The sequence below is a fragment of the Erythrolamprus reginae genome, chromosome Z (genome assembly GCF_031021105.1).
Source record: "Erythrolamprus reginae isolate rEryReg1 chromosome Z, rEryReg1.hap1, whole genome shotgun sequence".
NCBI classification, from domain to species: Eukaryota; Metazoa; Chordata; class Lepidosauria; order Squamata; family Dipsadidae; genus Erythrolamprus; species Erythrolamprus reginae.
In genome coordinates, this window is record NC_091963.1 from 86,851,843 (window position 1) to 86,870,864 (window position 19,022).

The 19,022-nt window shown below is 41.7% G+C and overlaps 2 protein-coding genes across 8 annotated transcripts in view; both read right to left on the reverse strand.

Annotated features, from left to right (window-relative positions):
• The window catches only part of SEC61B (SEC61 translocon subunit beta), a 1,118,247-nt gene that overhangs the window by 84,294 nt on the left and 1,014,931 nt on the right, over positions 1–19,022 (reverse strand). The window lies entirely within an intron of this gene.
• The window catches only part of INVS (inversin), a 426,566-nt gene that overhangs the window by 67,129 nt on the left and 340,415 nt on the right, over positions 1–19,022 (reverse strand). For 5 of the 7 annotated variants that reach the window (XM_070727772.1, XM_070727775.1, XM_070727770.1 and 2 more), the window contains exon 13: positions 909–1,204. In XM_070727772.1, coding sequence (XP_070583873.1) covers positions 909–1,204 — 296 coding nt within the window. The remainder of the gene's footprint in view (positions 1–908; positions 1,205–19,022) is intronic. The other 2 variants (XM_070727774.1, XM_070727771.1) reach the window with 1 other exon arrangement.

The following is a 19,022-nucleotide window of genomic DNA, read 5'->3' on the forward strand; positions in this document are numbered from 1 at the left end:
TGGCTTTTCCCCTCCTTTCTTCTCCTTCCCAACCAGTAGCTTCTCTCCCAGCCTAATCTGTGAATGGTCTGTGTTTGAATTCAAACTGCAATGGAATTCAAACTGGTTTCAGAGTCCCAGCCAGGAGTTCTTCCTCTAGCCTCTGTGAATTGAAAGTGCAATTGGAAATGGCTTTTTCCTTCCTTTCTTCTCCTACCCAACCAGTTTCTCCTCCCCAGCCTAATCTGTGAATGGGTTGGGTTTGAATTCAAACTGCAAATGAAAATGTCTCTTTCCCACCTTTCTCTTCCTTCCCAGCCAGTATTTCTTCCCAACCTCTTTGAATTCAACAAATAGAAAATGGCTTTTTCACTACCTTTCTCTCCTCCTTTTCTCTCTAGGTCTCAGAAGACCAGTAGGAGCTTTTCCCCTAGCCTCTGTGAATTGAAAGTGCAGTTGGAAAAACTGCCAAATTTGGAGCTCAAACCAATAATCTAGATATATCTCCATTCAGCTACCTTTTTAATTAACTTTTTACATATGCTATCTTCCACTTAATTTATATTTACTCTAGCACTGTATGATTTTCTTTTTAGTTGATTATTTCTTTCTATCCATCCTTTAAGGTTTTTATCATTCCAACCATTTGGATCCTTCCTCAAAAAATATAGTGAATTGTTTTCTCTTTTCTCTATACTTTTATATACACATATTTTTCTATGATCAGCATAACTATTGACCAAAAATCTGATACTTTCATAAATCAAGATGCATTTGCTGCTTATTTGGCACCAATCAAATAACACAAATATAACTGTGGTATATATGGTAGTATAAAGCATTGGATTCTTGCCTTCCCAGTTCCCCCCATTTTATGGTTCACAGGGGTCTGATTTAAGGCTTGACAAATGGTAAAAGAGTTTACAAACCCATTTTTCTTTTGTGATCTTCACCAAGTAGCTCTACTGAATTACCTTGGTTCTTGGTAGTCACTTTCCTTGATAAAACAGTGCTTCTCTTGTCTTTTCCTAGTTGATTTTGTGACATGTTGCCAGATGGAGGCCTTTTCACAGGTGAAACAGAGCATTGTGAAGTATGAACCCTCAAATGATTTCTTTCCATCTCAGGAAAATTCTGTTGCTGCACATGGATCTTGGTAGTTTTACAATTCTGCATTTCTTTCTGCTGTTCTGAGACTTTTCTCCTATTTTCTTCTTCACGTTTCCTACAGTCAATATTTATAATATTTAAGAGTTAATTTTTCACTGAAAAGTTCTTAAAATTTGCTTCTCACATTTATTTATTTATTTATTTATTTATTTAATTTTATTTTTATGCCGCCCTTCTCCTTAGACTCAGGGAGGCTTACAACATGTTAGCAATAGAACTTTTTTAACAGAGCTAGGCTATTGCCCCCACAATCCCTAAGTTTAATTTCTTAAATGCTTAGAGCATACAGTAAAACAGTATATCAAAAATAAAATAAGGAATAGAATATATAATGAAGCAGCAATAAAAAGCTTAAAAACATAACATCAGATCAAATAATCAGTTGTAGATGAAGAAAAGCTAATCCGGAAATTCAAGTGCAAAGATCATATTTGTATCTTTCTGATCATGTATAGAGCAGTTTTTCTAATTAATGTTTTGGTTACAATCTAAATTGGATCAATGTGACAAATACTATGTAGGTTTGCCTTTGAAATTTATTTAGAAACAAAATTAATGAAAACGTGGCACTACTATACATTGTACAAAGTGTAGATGTTTCACTGCAGTGATAAAAATATTTGTTTAAGTAACTTCTTACTACAGATATTACTGTATTTTTACTTTGTTTGTTCCTAGAGATTAAAATTAAGGAAAACTCTACATAAACTGTACACAGAGGAAAAAGGATACAAATACAATAAATACATTGTGCTATCTTTCTCTTTATTAAAATGTAAATTACTGTATATATTCTTGTTTGAGGACTAGAAATATTTGAAGGGTTATCTTTTCCAATAAAAATTGGCACCTATGTACTGCACTCACAAAAAAAGCCAATTTTTTTGTGGAAACATGAGGCAACCATAGTTTACTTGCAGCACCTTAATTCTGAAGACAAGATTGTTTAGTCAATTTCCATCCTTTTTATAGAGATATTTTTATTTGGCAAGACATTTAATTTGCCCGTTAATAATATGACAGCCTTCTCTAGGCAGTCAATTTGTTGCAAGCAAAAATACAGTACAACCCCAAATACAAAGGTTATTTTTGAAAAAGAAAATAGAAGTAAATAAATAAAATCTGCCCAGACAAAATAATGTATTACACAATGGACAGATGGTAAATGTTAGATCAAAATATTATCTGCCATTTTAAACTTTGTAACGTGATTTGTGACTGTTGACACACAACAGGCCATTTTATGTAGCATGCCTTCATTGATTTCTGTTTCAGAAACAATCCTGAAATGTGCTGTTTCAATGAGATGTGACAGGAAAAAGCCCCAATTTAACTTTATTGCTGTCTTGTCACGCATTCTCTTCAGAAGCAGTTCATTTAATCTCAGAGCATGAAAAGCTACAAAGTGAGTTGCAAATTGCACTTTGGAAAACTAAACCATTCAGGCTTTGACTCTGAAAAGGAGCTTATTTAAAATTTTTGCAATAATATTATTACTTTATAATATACATTATGAGATAACTTTTTGTTACATAGTATAAATACTTCAGTTTGAATTCAACATAAATTAAGTCAAAATTTTCTCCTATTAAGCCAAAAACTAAATCAGATAATAATAATAATGATGATGATGATGATGATGATGATGATAATAATAATAATAATGATGATGATTGAAAATAGAAATAATGACTTGTTATTATAGATCACGTCCAAAAAAATAGGATATTTGAAACAAATGAAACAGTTTTAGAAAGAATAATACCAAGACTAAGAAATAACAGAACATAGGTTATACGATTTATAATATAAGTGAGTTTAAATAAGAAGAGGAGAAAGGAGGAAAATTGCCATCCTCCCATCAGTTTGAACTTACAGAGGCTGGGGAAGAGCAACTGCCAAGTGACTTTGTGTTTAAATAAGAAGAGGAGTAGAAAGGAGGGAAACTGCCATCCTCCAATCAATTTGAATTTACAGAAGCTGGTGAAAGAGTAACTGCCAACTGACTATGAGTTGCAATAAAATCACACCCGGCACCCAGCTGATGCAGGAGCTCCCCCAGATCCCCCGACGTGAAACACGCCCGGAGCCCAACCAAGCCTGCAGGAGCCTCCTCAAGCCCCTGACAACGCACCTAGCGCCCAGCTAACGCGAGAGCTTCCCCTGTGCCCCGACACTCATAAACTATTCCACTACCAGCCTCCTACCATGACGAACGACCAATGCACTCAGAGAAAAGACACTCCCACTACCCACATCGAAGACAAACCCACCACACACAAAGATGAAAGGGCTGACTTCCTAGTAAATTAATCCACTTACTTGAGGAAAAAATAGAAAACCTAGAGAGAAACCTCAAAACCCTGCAGCACCAACATCACAACAAGAATGACCAACACACTCCCAAAACATCCAACACCATATAAGAGCACATCAGAACCAACCCCCTCCCCTCAAGGCTGTAAACGACTGGACACACATCACCCTAAGAAGAAAAAAACAAACCATCCCCAAACTCCCACCAAGTCCAACCCACCTCCCTCCAACCCCAGTACCTATAAGCAACAAATATTAAGTACTCCTGGCTCAAGAAGACCATCAATCACCTCATAAGGAACCACCAAAAACCAACCACAACAATATAATACCACCAAACACCATCACAATGAAGGCTAGCCCCCCTCTCCCCTACCCAACCAAAAAGAAAAGGAGAGTGGTGATAATTGGTGACTCAATCCTCAGGGGAACTGAACCTGCCATCTGCAGACCCTACAACCAATCCAGAAAAGTGAGCTGCCTTTCTGGAGCCAAAATCTCGGACATAACGCTAAACGTCACAAAAATCCTAAAGCCCACTGACTACTACCCCCTACTGGTGATCCACACAGGAACAAACGACACAAGGAAAGACATGAATCAAATCACGAAAGACTATGACCACTTGGGCAATACAGTTAAAAAGATAGGGGCACAGGTCGTCTTCTCCTCTATTCTACCCACTAGAGGACAGCATCCTGTCAGAGAATGCAAAATCCCACAAATAAACCACTGGCTAAAGAGGTGGTGTCGCCAAAACAACTTTGGGTTCCTCGACCACGGTCTACAATACCTTCAAGAAGGGCTCCTAGCAAAAGATGGGCTACACTTTACCAGAGCTGGAAAGAACTCCTTGGAAACCGACTAGCCAAACTTATCAGGGGGGCTTTAAACTAGATCTGAGAGGGGCGGGTGACCAAAGCAAGAAACTGAACAATGAACCAAACAAGAAAGGGGTGCATATTAAGCCCACAAACATTCCTGAAGATAAAAATGTCCACCCAGAATCAGACACAAACACCTAAAATGCCTGTACACTAATGCACGAAGCCTGGGGAACAAACAAGATGAACTAGAAGTACTAATGCACGAGGGCCAATACGATCTAATTGGTATTACAGAAACATGGTGGAACAAATCACACGACTGGAACACATAAAGGGCTACAATCTCTTCAAGAAAAACAGGTCAAACAAGAAAGGAGGTGGAGTTGCACTATACATAAAAGACCACTACACCATCACTGAGCTATATCAATCCAAAGAAGACAACCCCCTAAAAATCATATGGGTCAACATCAAAGAAAAAAAGGACAACATTACAATTGGAGTATACTACAGGCCACCAAACCAAACAGATACAATGGACAACCTCTTTACAACCCAACTATCAGCAATATGCAACAAGCACAGCACAACAATAATGGGAGACTTTAACTACCCAGACATTAACTGGAAAACACACTCAGCACCAAGTGGAAAGTCTGACAGTTTTCTCACCAGCCTCGCCGATAACTTTCTAACTCAAAAAGTGGAAGCAGGAACCAGAGGGACTGCAATACTAGACATAATTTTAACAAACAGGGAAGAAATGATAGAGGGAATAGAAGGAGAAGGGACGCTAGGTGAGAGTGACCATATCATCCTAAAATTCAACATTGTGCAATCACTAACTACAACACTCAACTCAATTACAGTCCCAGACTTCAGAAAAGCAGACTTTAACAAGCTCAGAGTGAACCTAAAGAATAAACCCTGGAAGGAACTTCTAAAGAGTAAATCCACACAGGAAGCCTGGGAAGCCCTAAAGAATACTATCTACATGAAACCGCTGGGTGAGATCATCCAAGGGCATGGGGTGAGGTATCATCAGTACGCTGATGATACCCAGCTTTACATCTCCACCCCATGTCCAGCGGTGGAAGTGATGTGCAAGTGTCTGGAGGCTGTTGGGTCCTAGATGGGTGTCAACAGACTCAAACTCAACCCTGATAAGACGAAGTGGCTGTGGGTTTTGCCTCCCAAGGACAATTCCATCCGTCCGTCCATCACCCTGGGGGGGGGGAATCACTGACCCCCTTAGAGAGGGTCCGCAACTTGGTCGTCCTCCTTGATCCACAGCTCACATTAGAGAAACATCTTTCAGCTGTGGCAAGGGGGGCGTTTGCCCAGGTTCGCCTGGTATACCAGTTGCAGCCCTACCTGGACCGGGAGTCACTGCTCACAGTCACTCATGCCCTCATCATCTCAAGGCTCGACTACTGTAATGCCCTCTACATGGGGCTAGCTTTGAAAAGTGTTCGGAAACTTCAGGTTGTGCAGAATGCAGCTGCGAGAGCAATCATGGGCTTTCCCAATCTTCGTGCAGCAGAAGGCGGTCCCTGAGATAATCTGGTCCGGTGCCATGAACGGCTTTATAGGTCATAACCAACACTTTGATTTGTGACCAGAAACTGATCTGCATGCATTAATTGCCGATCAGTTTCCGGTCACAATTCAAAGTGTTCGTTATGACCTATAAAGCCCTTCCTGGCACCGGACCAGATTATCTCAGGGACCGCCTTCTGCTGCACGAATCCCAGCGACCACTTAGGTCCAACAGAGTGGGTCTTCTCCGGGTCCCGTCAACTAAACAATGTCGCTTGGCGGGACCCAGGAGAAGAGCCTTCTCTGTGGCGGCCCCGGCCCTCTGGAACCAAATCCCTCCAGAGATTAGAATTGCCCCCACCCTCCTTGTCTTTCGTAAGCTTCTTAAAACCCACCTCTGCCGCCAGGCATGGGGGAACTGAGATACTCTTTCCCCCTAGGCCTTTACAATTTTACGCATGGTATATCTGTTTGTATGTTTGGTTTTATAATAAGGCTTTTAAACTGTTTTAATATTGCATTGTTATATGCTGTTTTTATTACTGTTGTTAGCCACCCCAAGTCTATGGAGAGGGGCGGCATACAAATCAAATAAATAAATAAATAAATCACTGAGGCCCAAAACAATTCAATCCCCACGAAAAAGAAAAGCAGAAAAACTAAAATGAAACCAGCATGGCTAAACAAGGATCTCGCAGACAACGTAAAAGAAAAAAAAGCCAAATACAATAAATGGAAAGAAGGACTCATAACCAAGATAGAATATCAGCAAACAGCCAGAACCTGCAAGCAAAACATAAGAACAGCAAAAGCTGAACACGAACAGCACCTAACAATGAAAATTAACGACAATTTAAAAATTAAATTCAATTCAATTTATTAGATTTGTATGGCGGCCCTCTCCGAAGACTCGGGGCGGCTCACAAAGCTTCTTCCACCACATAAACAAGAAAAAAATTAAGGAAACAGTCACCATACTAAAAAACAAAGATGGTAATGAAATCACCAACAACAGAGACAAAGCATAGCTGCTCAATGCTTACTTTACATCAGTCTTCACACATAAAGGAACCACCAACCAACCAACCTACAACCAAACTGCAACTAACAGCCCCGGAACTTAACTCAACGCAGACAAAGCTACCATTAGGGACTACCTGCGGGAGCTCAATGAGTTCAAATCACCGAGACCTGATGGACTCCGCCCCAGAGTCCTAAAAGAACTGGCAGACACCATAGCGGAACCTCTTCTCCTCCTCCTCATCTACCAAAACTCTTGGGCCACTGGAGACCTACCAGATAACTGGAAACGAGCGGATGTAGTTCCCATCCACAAAAAAGGTAAAAAGACGGATCCAAGCAACTACAGACCTATCAGCCTGACTTCAATAAATGGAAAAATACTAGAGAAAATAATAAAAAAACAGTTTTGCCACTACCTGGAAACAAACAAGATAATATCTAACAGCCAACACGGGTTTGTCAGAAACAAACCATGCCAAACCAATCTCATATCCTTTTTCAACGCCATAACCAAATCAGTAGACCAGCGCAACACGCTGGACCTCATTTACTTAGACTTCAGCAAAGCTTTCGACAAAGTCGACCAGTATCTCCTAATCAACAATTTTTTAAAAAGTGGAGTAGACTACAACACTTGCAGATGGATTAATAGTTGGCTGACCAACCGCACCCAACAAGTTGTCCTCAATGGTTCCAAATTCACATGGAAGAACACAGCCAGTGGGGTGCCACAGGGTTCTGTCCTGGGACCTGTGTTCTTCAACATTTTCTTCAACGACTTGGACGAGAGAATAGAAGGGCAACTGATCAAATTCGCAGACGACACCAAGCTGGCGGGGATAGCCAATATCCTAGAAGACAGGCTAAAATTACAGAAAGACCTAGACAGACTAACACACTGGGCCCATACCAACAAAATGATATTTAACATCGACAAGAACAAAGTCCTTCACCTAGGCAGAAAAAACCCTGGACACACATACAACCTGGGAGAAACCCCTCTTAGCAGTAGCAACTGCGAAAGAGACCTCGGAGTCTTGGTGGATAATCAACTAAATATTAGCCAAGAATGTGCAGCAGCAGCTAAAAAAGCCAACACAATCCTAAGCTGCATCAACAGAGGAATACACCCCAAGACCAGGGAAGTCTTAATACCACTCTACTATGCCCTGGTCTGACCACACCTGGAGTATTCAGTTCTGGTCACCACACTTCAAAAGAGACATTGAAACTCTGGAGAAGGTGCAAAAAAGAGCAACCAAGATGATTAAGGGACTGGAAACCAAGACTTACGAAGAGAGACTGAGGGAACTGGGCATGGATAGCCTAAAGAAAAGGAGGGCCAGAGCAGACATGATAGCAGTCTACAAGTATACGAGGGGATGTCACAGAGAGGAGGGGATCACTTTATTCTCCAGGGCACCAGAGGGCCGGACGAGGAACAATGGCTGGAAGCTGACCAAGGAGAGATTCAACATAAGGAGGAACTTCCTGACAGTCAGAGCGATCAACCAATGGAACAACCTACCAGCAGATGTTGTGAACTCCAACACTCTGGACATTTTAAAGAGAAGATTGAACTGCCACTTGACTGGAGTGCTATAGGGTTCCTGCTTGGGCAGGGGGTTGAACTTGATAGCCTTCATGCTCCCTTTCAACTCTAACAATCAATCAATCAATCAATCAATCAATCAATAAAATAAAGCATTCACAGAAGCAGAATTGGAAGAATGTACTGTTGAATTACCTGAAGAGTCTTCTTGATGCGCTGTGTGGAGAGTCCAACATGGGTCATAGTTCAGTCTGATTGATAGGGACTGAGTTTAAATTTAAATATTTAATTAGTTCATGCTCCCTAGCTGCCCCAGTTGTAAATGAAAGCGTAGTGAAAGTCAACAAAGAACTTTATTAACAAGAACAAACCACACAATGAAACTGTGACCCTGGGCCAAACAGAGAAGCATCGAGAAGACAGTTAAGGTAAGTCAATGGTACTTCTCCAATGCACTGCTAAGTAGAGTCCAACATGGGATATACCCAAGCTAATGAAAGAGGGAGAGAGAAGACTGGATCAGGGGAGCAGGAGAAGCACAACGCGCTGTTATTGACCTTCAGCAGAAAAGCCAGGTCGAGTCTTAAGACAACCCCGTTAAGGGCCTGAGGGACAAGAGGCAAGTCCCAAGTGGGATATCAGTGGATGACTTGTGGGTGCAAGTCGGCAGCTCCATGTAGGAAGTCTCAGACCCACGGATGATGGTACATAGATCTGAGATTGTCCAAATGTATAACTGTAGAGAGGGCCGCAACATGGCAATGGAGACTATTAGGTGAAAGTCCTTTGCCAAACCCAGCTTGAAGAAAGGCCAATGTTTGTTCAAGGGAAGGCCGTAAAGGTTCAAAGTGATGATGGGAGCAGAACTTGCAGTAAGCATATCAGGTGAGACCATAAATTCTGTTGGTGGAGGCCTGTCATGTCGCCTAAATGGTGGCTATGACCACTGTTCCCTCTAAGGTACATGCACACCCAACAAAAAATTGCCACGCAGCATTTTCCAATGCTGCGCAGTGGAGCTAGGTGCCATTTCTCCCTGCCCAACGGCTGCAAACCCCAATGCCTGATCCGCTCCTCCCCACCACAGTGCCTGCCAGCCTGCCTTGCAGAGTCTGCGGTGGGGACTGGGAGGTACTAGGAGACGCTTCCTTAGGACTACTTCTGAGTGTCCCCCCCTTGTTATGGAGAAAATGACACTGCTTCACCAGCCTTTTGAGATTCCACGAGAGCCATCGCCTGAGGATTATGATGAGTATGGATTGCGCATGCGTCACAATTTTTTCTAGACACTCCCGTCTCAAGCTCCGATGTGATATATTAAATAAAGGGGAAATTCTCCCTCAAAATACTATAAATCCTTCTTGAAGAAAAGCAGAGGCATAGAGCATTCACAAAAGTTCAAAGAGAATCTAAGATTTGCGGTTTTAAGGGAAGATGGAACATCTTTTGCTATCACGAAGTGAGTACAATAAATCTCAATAAAATGGCTGAAGGGGCTGAAGCTAGTCTCAGCAAAATTAAAACAAAACTGGATCAGCTGCTACAAATTGTTACTGGCTTTGAACAAAGATTTTTGAGAGTGGAATCTGCATTGGGAAATCTTTCTTTAGATATTAAAACAGTTAAGAAAGGTGCTGATGTGGCAGTTGAAAAAATTCAGAAATTAGAACATCAAGCTAAAAGTCAGGATGAGATTTCTAAACAATTGAATTACAGAACTGCTAATTTGGAAGACCGCCAAAGGAGAAGAAATTTACGTCTGCGTGGTTTTAGACCAGATTTTGCTTCAGGCTTGAAATTAACTGAAGCAATCCTTGGTTGGATGAAAGCGCAGGGCACCCAGGTTGTTTTTGACGATATTTTACGTGTCCATTGGGGCGTTCAACGTAGAAACCGGGAGAGGCAAAGAGACATTGTTATGGCCTTGGCCAGTGAGAAAAAAAGCTGATATTATCTACAAATATTTGAAAAGCCGTGCCGGTCTTAAGCAAGATGGAAACAAGATAAGAGTTTTTAGAGATCTCTCTTGGGAAACTTTGAGAGCGGGAGCTGCCTTATGCCCAATTTCAAGCCGACTATATCAAAGCAGAAAAAAGTTTACTTGGGGTTTTCCAGCTGCCATCTTGGTGTTTCAAGAAAATAAGATGTTTAGAGTACGATCACTGGTGGAGGGAAAGGCACTATTGAACCAACTGGGTATTGAGTTTGAAGAAAGTGAGGCACAAGGAGCAGAAGGAGGGGAGAGCGGAGCAGTTGGAGAGCCAAAAGGAGCAGAAGGAGGAGAAGGAGGAGAAGATTATTTCAGTGGTCGCAGTACCCCAGACAAGGAGGAAAGGCAAAGGGAGGAGCAGGTGGAGGCCATCACAAGGGAGCAGAGAAAAACAAGAGCCCAGCATGAGAAGAAAGCGAAGAAGTGAAGAGTTGAAACTGATTTTGTCGCCCCCTCCCCCTCGGAGATGTTTCTGGTATTTAGTGTTAATTTTTATTCTTGGGGGGAGAAGGGAAAAGGTAAAAGAAGTTAAAAAGTAAAAGAAGGTATTATTTAAATGGATAAGAGAGGGGAATTTTTCTCTTTAATTATATTTAAAAGTGGTTGAAAGTATAGCTCAGCAGGGTGGGAACACAATCAGGAGAAGTGCCTCATGACTGGACAAGTTTTTTTCTTGCCCTCCCCCTTCCTGGTAGGGGGAGTACGAGGGAGGCACTTTGGGGGGGTTGATTGGTGTAAGGAAGGGGAAATAAGTAAACCAAGAGCAAAACAAGAGGGGGAAAGGGTTATTCTTATATATTATGAGTGAGTGTACTATAATGGTTTTAAATGTGAGTGGTTTGGGATCAGATTTGAAATGTTAAAAGATATTGAGGATGGCTAAGCAAAACAAGGTGGATATTATGATTTTGACAGAAACACATAAAAGACGGGGAGGAAGGGATAAATTGATTAATGATAGAAAATGGAAATGGGTATATGAATCTCGAGGAATGCAAAATAGTAAAGGTATGGCGATTGTTATTCACCAGAGGGTTTTATTTGAAGAGGTTGGAGCTCAGAAAGATAGAGAAGGGAGGTGGTTGTTTGTTAAAGGGAAAATTAATCAAAAGAAGTTGACACTGGTAGCAATTTATGCCCCGAATGCGAAAACAAAACCATTTATAATAAATACAAAGAGGAAGTTGGATAACTTTATGGAGGGCACAACGTTTTTGGCAGGAGATTTCAATATGCAATTAACAAATGGGATCAGAAATAGAAGGATGTTACATTTAAATAGACTTAATATGGTGGATCTCCATGCATATATACCAAATAGAAGGACTTACTATTCAGCAAGATATCCTACATTTAGTTGCATTGACAATTAATGAACAGAGTGGGCAATATACACGTTAAAAAAGTAGATATTAAAAGTATTTGGTTGTCAGATCATGCCCCACTATTGGCAAAATTGGAAATAAGTCAGGAATGCAATCAAAGAATTTGGAGATATAATGCAGTTGTAACTGTTAGTGAACAAGATAAAGATAAATTGCAGACAGAGTTGTGTGAATATTTTAGAATTAATGATGTCGGTTATATTAAACAATCAATTGTGTGGGATGCATGTAAGGCCTATATATGTATATGTATGGAAGCAGATATTAGAAAGAGGTGGGGTAGAGAAAGGGAAATGAAGATAAGGGAAATAGATTTGATACAAGAGCAGCTGAGATTAACTAAGAGTAGGGATTGGAATAGTTTATTGAAATTGAAAAGGAAACAATTGATGGTGTACGATGAGATCCAATGGAACAAGATGAGAATGATATTTGAAGAAGAGGAAAGAAAAATCATGTATATTAGCACTGATGGACCCTAGTGGAGAGGTTAGATATGGTAAAGAGCAGCTAGAGAAGATAATGAGAAAATATTATGATGATTTATATAAAGAGGAGCAGGTAAATATAGGAGTCCTCAACATTGGGGAAATAGTTAACGAAGAAGATAAACAAATATTGAATGCAGAAATTACACAAGATGAAATTGCTAGAGTAATTAAAGGGCTAAAACAAGCCAAAGCATTGGGCCCGGGTGGGTTTACAGGAGAATTTTATAAAATTTATATGAATGAATTGTTGCCGCATTTGGGGAAATTGTTTAATAACATATTGTTAACTCATGATATCCCGCAGACATGGAAGTTTTCAGAGATTGTTACCATCCCGAAGATTGATCAAGATTTAAGAGAGACTGGGTCCTACCGTCCTATCAGCTTGGCAAATCAAGATATCGGCAAACAGACTCGAAAATATTTTACCAAAAATAATTGAAGAGGATCAATATGGATTTGTGAAGGGAAGGAAGATAAGTGAACCAGTTAAAAATGTAATAAATGTGATGCACCATGCTACCATTACTAAAAGGAAATTGGAAATTTTGAAATTAGATGTTTATAAAGCTTTTGATAAAGTTAACCATAGCTATTTATATAAACTATGTAAGGAATTAAATATGGGGGACAAATTTTGTGAAATTATAAGAGAGATTTATAAAGGGAATGAAACATATATAAGGTTGAATGAACAAAGAATGGCAAAAAAAATGGCACCAAGCTGTGATGTCCTTTATCTCCAATGTTATTTGTAATAGCAATAGAGACATTAGCTAATAAGATAAGACAACATAATACTTGGGTAGGATATAAAATAGGGGAATTAGAAATGAAACTAAACCTATTTGCAGACGATGCAATTATATTGACCCAGACCCCGGTGGAGATGATCAAATGTATAAGAAATATTTTACAAGAGTTTAAACAGGAATCGGGATTGTCGGTCAATATGGGGGGCGTCTGCTAAACTTTCTTCTCCTGAACCCCTTTTCCCACTTTTAAAAAGGATGCTGGACCGCAAAATGGCTTTCATGGGATTTGTTTACTGGCGGTTACTGTTAAAATTGACACATTTTCTACTCCAGATTGTTCGGTGGTATATTAACTTGATAAGGTTAGGGCAGAGGAAGGGGGGAGAAAGAGAGAGAGAAGGAGAGAAGGAGGGGGGGAGAGAGAGAAAGAGAGAGAAAGCAAGAGAGAGAGAGAGAAAAGGAGAGGAAGGGAGAGAGAGAGAGAAATGAGAGAAAAAAGGGGAGAAAAAAAGAGAAATGAGAAAATGATTGAGGCAGAGAATGAGAGGAAAGAGAGAGTAACAAAACAGAGAGAGAAGTGACTCTTGATTTAAAGCATATAGTAAAAAGCACCCAAATAATAACAGAGGAAAAAACCCAGCCCTCATCTGTTTTTGGAAATGGTTAAAGAGTTCACACACACACACACAGAAGGGGGAATGGAGACAGGAATGGAAAAAGAGAGGAGAAGTGAGAGACGGAAGGAATGAGACAAAAAGGGAGGAAGAGGGAGAAATGAGAAACAAATGAGAGAGAAAAGAGGGAGGAAAGGTACCCAGAAATTAGAACAGTGGTAGAAATTTGAGGAGGGAATAATTGATTATTAAATATCGATTGACTATGGAATATTGGTAAAAGATATATTTAGGTGTTGTTTAATATTAGGATGTATTAATTCGTAAAATTGGATTAGAATTTTAGAACTATATAGAATTACATAGGTAACATTAATGGAAGATACATAGGATAAATAAGGGGTTTATGATATGTACTGTATGATTTTATGAGTTTGCATTATGAATTTAAAATATACTTGGAAATGTAGAAGATTGATTAAAGTTAATAATAGTAAATGCTAAGTGCCTGAAAATTAATTGAGCTTGGAAATATTGAATGAAATTATAGAAAAGTAAATATGGAAATATATTAATTGATGCATTGGTGTTCAGATAGATTTTCATAGTATTATTAGATCATAATACTATGATAAATATTTAAGAAATGAAGATTTTAAAGCATGGATTTATTAATAGTTGTATTTTTAGTTTTGCTGGTTGTTTAGTTTTGTTTTATTATTAATTTCTTTTAATAAAAGAAGGGAATTTCCCCCCCCTATTAATTAAGAAAAAGTTGTATAAGAGCTTTTTGGTTTTTTTAAGAACAATGTATAAGAAAGAGGAGTAGGCATGACAGCCTATCTGAATTTATAAGAGGATAATGATATTAATTATCGTGATATTAATGATATTAACTGAAATATAAAGTAACAGAATAACATGGTGGGAAGGGACCTTATTCTGCCCCAGCACCAAGCCTCAAATAATTACACAATAAATTGTCTTGGATGACATCTGTGAAAAAAAATCAGGTGCTCAGGCATGAAAATTTATTTATTTATTTGTTTGTTTGTTTGTTTGTTTGTTTGTTTATTTTGACTTCTAGGCCACCCAGTCCCAAAGGGACTGCCACTCAGACACTATACTTTTCCGCCCACACCAAAAAAAAATTAGAGGGAACATTGGATCAGGCCCAAATAGTGAACTATAGACCCATTTCACTTTTGAATGTGGACTACAAAATATTTAGCTCAATTATGGCAAATAGATTAAAAGGTTTCCTAAATGAATTTATTCAACCTGACAAGAACGGATTCTTACCCAAAAGACAATTGAGGAACAATTTGAGAACTGTATTAGATATTTTGGAATACTATGAATGCTATAATGAGAAACAAGTCGGGTTAGTGTTTATTGATGCCCAAAAAAGCATTTGATAATGTTAATTGGGTCTTTATGTTAAAGCAAATAGAATATATAAATTTCAGTGAAAATTTTTTAACAGCAATACATGGAACAATTTGCCAATATTATGGTAAATGGTGATATAATACCTAAGATCTTAACAGAAAAAGGCACGAGACAGGGATACTCACTTTCACTCCTTTTATTTATTTTATCCTTAGAAGTGCTTACTAGAATAGTCAGAAGGAAACAAATAAAAGGATTAAAAAATTTAAAAGAGACATATAAATTATAGGCCTTCACAGACGACCTTGTCTTTATTCTGGAGGATCAAATAGAATACAGTGATCCCCCGCTCGTTGCGAGGGTTCCGTTCCAGGACCCCCCGCAACGAGCGGGTTTTCGCGAAGTAGCGCTGCGGAAGTAAAAACACCATCTGCGCATGTGCAGATGGTGTTTTAAACTTCCGCAGCGCTAGCGAGGAGCCGAAGATTGGGGGGCGGCGCGGCTCTTTTAAAACATCGCCGCCGACATGGGGGGCTCGCTAGCACCCCCCCGAACCCCCAACCCGGGTTTGGGGGGGGTGCTAGCAAGCCCCCCATGTCGGCGGCGATGTTTTAAAAGAGCCGCGCCGCCCCCAATCTTCGGCTCCTCAGCGGCGAGCGAGCGAAGCCAAGCTGGCAGCAATGTCGCCGCTGCTGCAGCCAACGCGCGCTACAATCTTCCGGGCCAGCCAGGCTCAGTCACGGAAGGCAGCCGCTTGGCCCGGGATGCTGGGCCGAGAGGAGCCGGGCTTGATCCGCTGAGCCTGGCTGGCCCGGAAGATCGTAGCGCGCGTTGGCTGCAGCGGCGGCGACATTGCTGCCGGCTTGGCTTCGCTCGCTCGCTCGCCGCGCCGCCCCCCAATCTTCGGCTCCTCAGCGGCGAGCGAGCGAAGCCAAGCCGGCAGCAATGTCGCCGCCGCTGCAGCCAACGCGCGCTACGATCTTCCGGGCCAGCCAGGCTCAGCGGATCAAGCCCGGCTCCTCTCGGCCCAGCATCCCGGGCCAAGCGGCTGCCTTCCATGACTGAGCCTGGCTGGCCCGGAAGATCGTAGCGCGCGTTGGCTGCAGTGGCGGTGACATTGCTGCCGGCTTGGCTTCGCTCGCCGCTGCAGCCAACGCGCGCTACGATCTTCCGGGCCAGCCAGGCTCAGTCACGGAAGGCAGCTGCTTGGCCCGGGATGCCGGGCCGAAAGGAGCCGGGCTTGAAGATCGCAGCGCGCGTTGGCTGCGGTGGCGAGGGCTTGCGATGGAGGGTGGAGGAAGCGGCCATGGGAGGGCGAGCTGCCTCAGGGAGGAGGATCGGGCGGGACCAGGTGGGGGCTGGAATTTCTCCGCCAGGGCGAAGGGCGGGCGAGCGGCGAAGGGCGGGCGAGCGGGTGCTGGGGAGGGCTTCTCGCCCTCCCGCCAGCAAGAGGGGGAGCGAACGGCGTGGGCAGGCGAAGGGCGGGCGAGCGGCAGCGAGGAGTTTGCGTGGGCGGTGGGGAAACTCCTCGCTGATGCCAGCAAGAGGGGGAAGACCCAGGGAAGCCGCCCAGCAGCTGATCTCCCGGTTGCCATCTACGCATGCGTGCCCATAGAAAAAAAAGGGCACGCATGCGTAGATGGTATTTTGACTTCCGGGTTGAAAAATCGCAAATTACCCTGTTCGCAATGGTCGGGGACGCAATAACCGGGGGATCACTGTAGTCTGATATTAATAGATACACTTGAAAAATTTGGGAACTTAGCAGGATTAAAAATAAACAAACAAAAATGATAGTTAAAAACATGAGAAATGACCAAAAAGAAGAATTGATGACAAGGTTAAACATTCAAATAACAAAAAGGATAAAATATTTAGGGATTACCCTGACAGCAAAATGTGCAACACTTAAAATTGATAACTATGATAAATTGACTGAGAAAATTAAAAAAGATTTAGATAAATGGGGAAAACTCCAACTTTCTTTTATGGGAAGAATCGCTACAGTAAAAATGAATATACTACCAAAGATTCTCTTCCTATTCCAAACCATTCCCATAAAACTTAAACAAGACTATTTTATCAATCTGAACAGACTTGTTAGTAAATTTATTTGGCAGCATAAAACTCCTAGAATTCGGCTCAAATACTTACAAATGCTAAAAGAAGAAGGTGGTCTTAGTTTACCAGTCTGGAAAAAATACTATAACACATCCATTTTAATGTGAATTAAAGATTGGATACAATTAGATAACCCCAGATTATTAAATTTAGAGGGCCACGATCTCCACTCTGGTTGGCATTCATTTATGTGGCAAGAAAAATCTAAAACACATAAATATTTTATGAATCACTATATCAGAAACTCACTGCTAAATGTCTGGCAAAAAATTAAAACTCAGGAATATGGAGATATTCCGAATTGGTTTTCACCTTTGGTAGCTTTCATTCATCCAAATTTAAAGAAATTGGGCAGAACAGTTACTGTATATACTCGAGTATAAGTCGGCCCGATTATAAGCCGAGGCACCTACTTTTGCCACAAAAACTGGGAAAATTTATTGACTCCAGTATAAGTTGAGGGTGGAAAATGCAGCGGCTACTGGTAACTTATAAAAATGGAAACCAATAAAATTACATCAATTGAGGCATCAGTAGATTAAATCTTCCGGTGGGGCTGTAGGAAGGAGGGAGGGAGCTGCAGCTCCCCGGACGACAGGTGTAACACCTTTGAATATAAAGAAATTGGCTGTGTCGGCGACCTTGTTCTGACGGTCCCAGTGGGGTGAGTTGCTCCTGCCTCTGGAGCCCCCCATCCGAGACTTCTATGTGTTGTTTGGGAGCGGTACCTGTCACAGAAGAAATGGAGCTTCATCAGCTGGGCTGCAGGTAAATGGCGTCCGCCCCTGAGGATTGATTGTGTTGGGCGGCTGAGGCTAAGATTGAAAGGAGACTGAGAGGAGCGGAGTTCGAAGGGAGGAGAGAGCGAGGAGAGACGGGATCAAGAGGCGAAGGTGGTGCTGGTTGGAGGTGCTGCTGCTTGAGATGGCCCAAAATAGGGATGGACTAGGGACGCTGGTGTGCTGTTTGGTGGGAGCGCCCAGCGTCGGCAGTTCTACCGGGTGAAGGGCCTGCATGGAAAGATTGGGCTGGCTATCGCTGTCGAGGAGGAGGAGGCCCGTGAGAGGAGTGTGGAGGCCGGGGAAGATGTCGAGGCGATGCCGAGGCGGCACTGAGAGCTTTTGGAGGCCATGCAGTGTGGTCTGGCAGACAGAGAATTGGAGATGTCGCATGGAAATCAGCAACGCCATCGTAGGCCATCGAGGAGTGACCAGTGAAAGCCGGGGGTCCTGTGGGAGCCAAGAGGCTGGTGGTGGAACTGAGGAAGTGAGAAGAGACCTGGGAGGCACCAAAGAGCTAGAAAAAGGGGTAATTAACATCAAGAAGAGACCCTTCCTTTTAACTAGGCTGAGACATTCCCCTTGGGACCTTGAACATTGTTATAATCCAGAATTTACCAACTAAGAACTAACTAAGAATTTAACACTACTTTGCCGTTGGCTAATTATGATTCTTAAATAGATTTTTTATTTTGTGTTTCAATAATCAATTTATATTTTAATTACATTATTGGGGGGGTTAATTAATGAATAATTGGGGTGAGTTTGGGAACATATATGGAATGAATGACTGGTACGGATGGGATGGATGGGCTGGGTGGGAATATTGCATGGATGAGGTGAATGGAAATTATATGACTGATATAATTGGCCTACCTGATGCTGGAGAGGCAGGAGGGGAGGGGGCATCTATCTCTGGGGTGGAAGAGGGTCAGAATATCCCGGTGTTGCTGGGGAGAGGCAGATATGGCAGGAGCCACGGAGGTAGCCGTTCCAGGGGAAAGAGGGATCGCTGCTTAATAACAATCCCTTGTTCTGGCTCTGTGAGCTCAACCCTGGGCACTGGTGATGAGTGTAATTCTGGCCCTG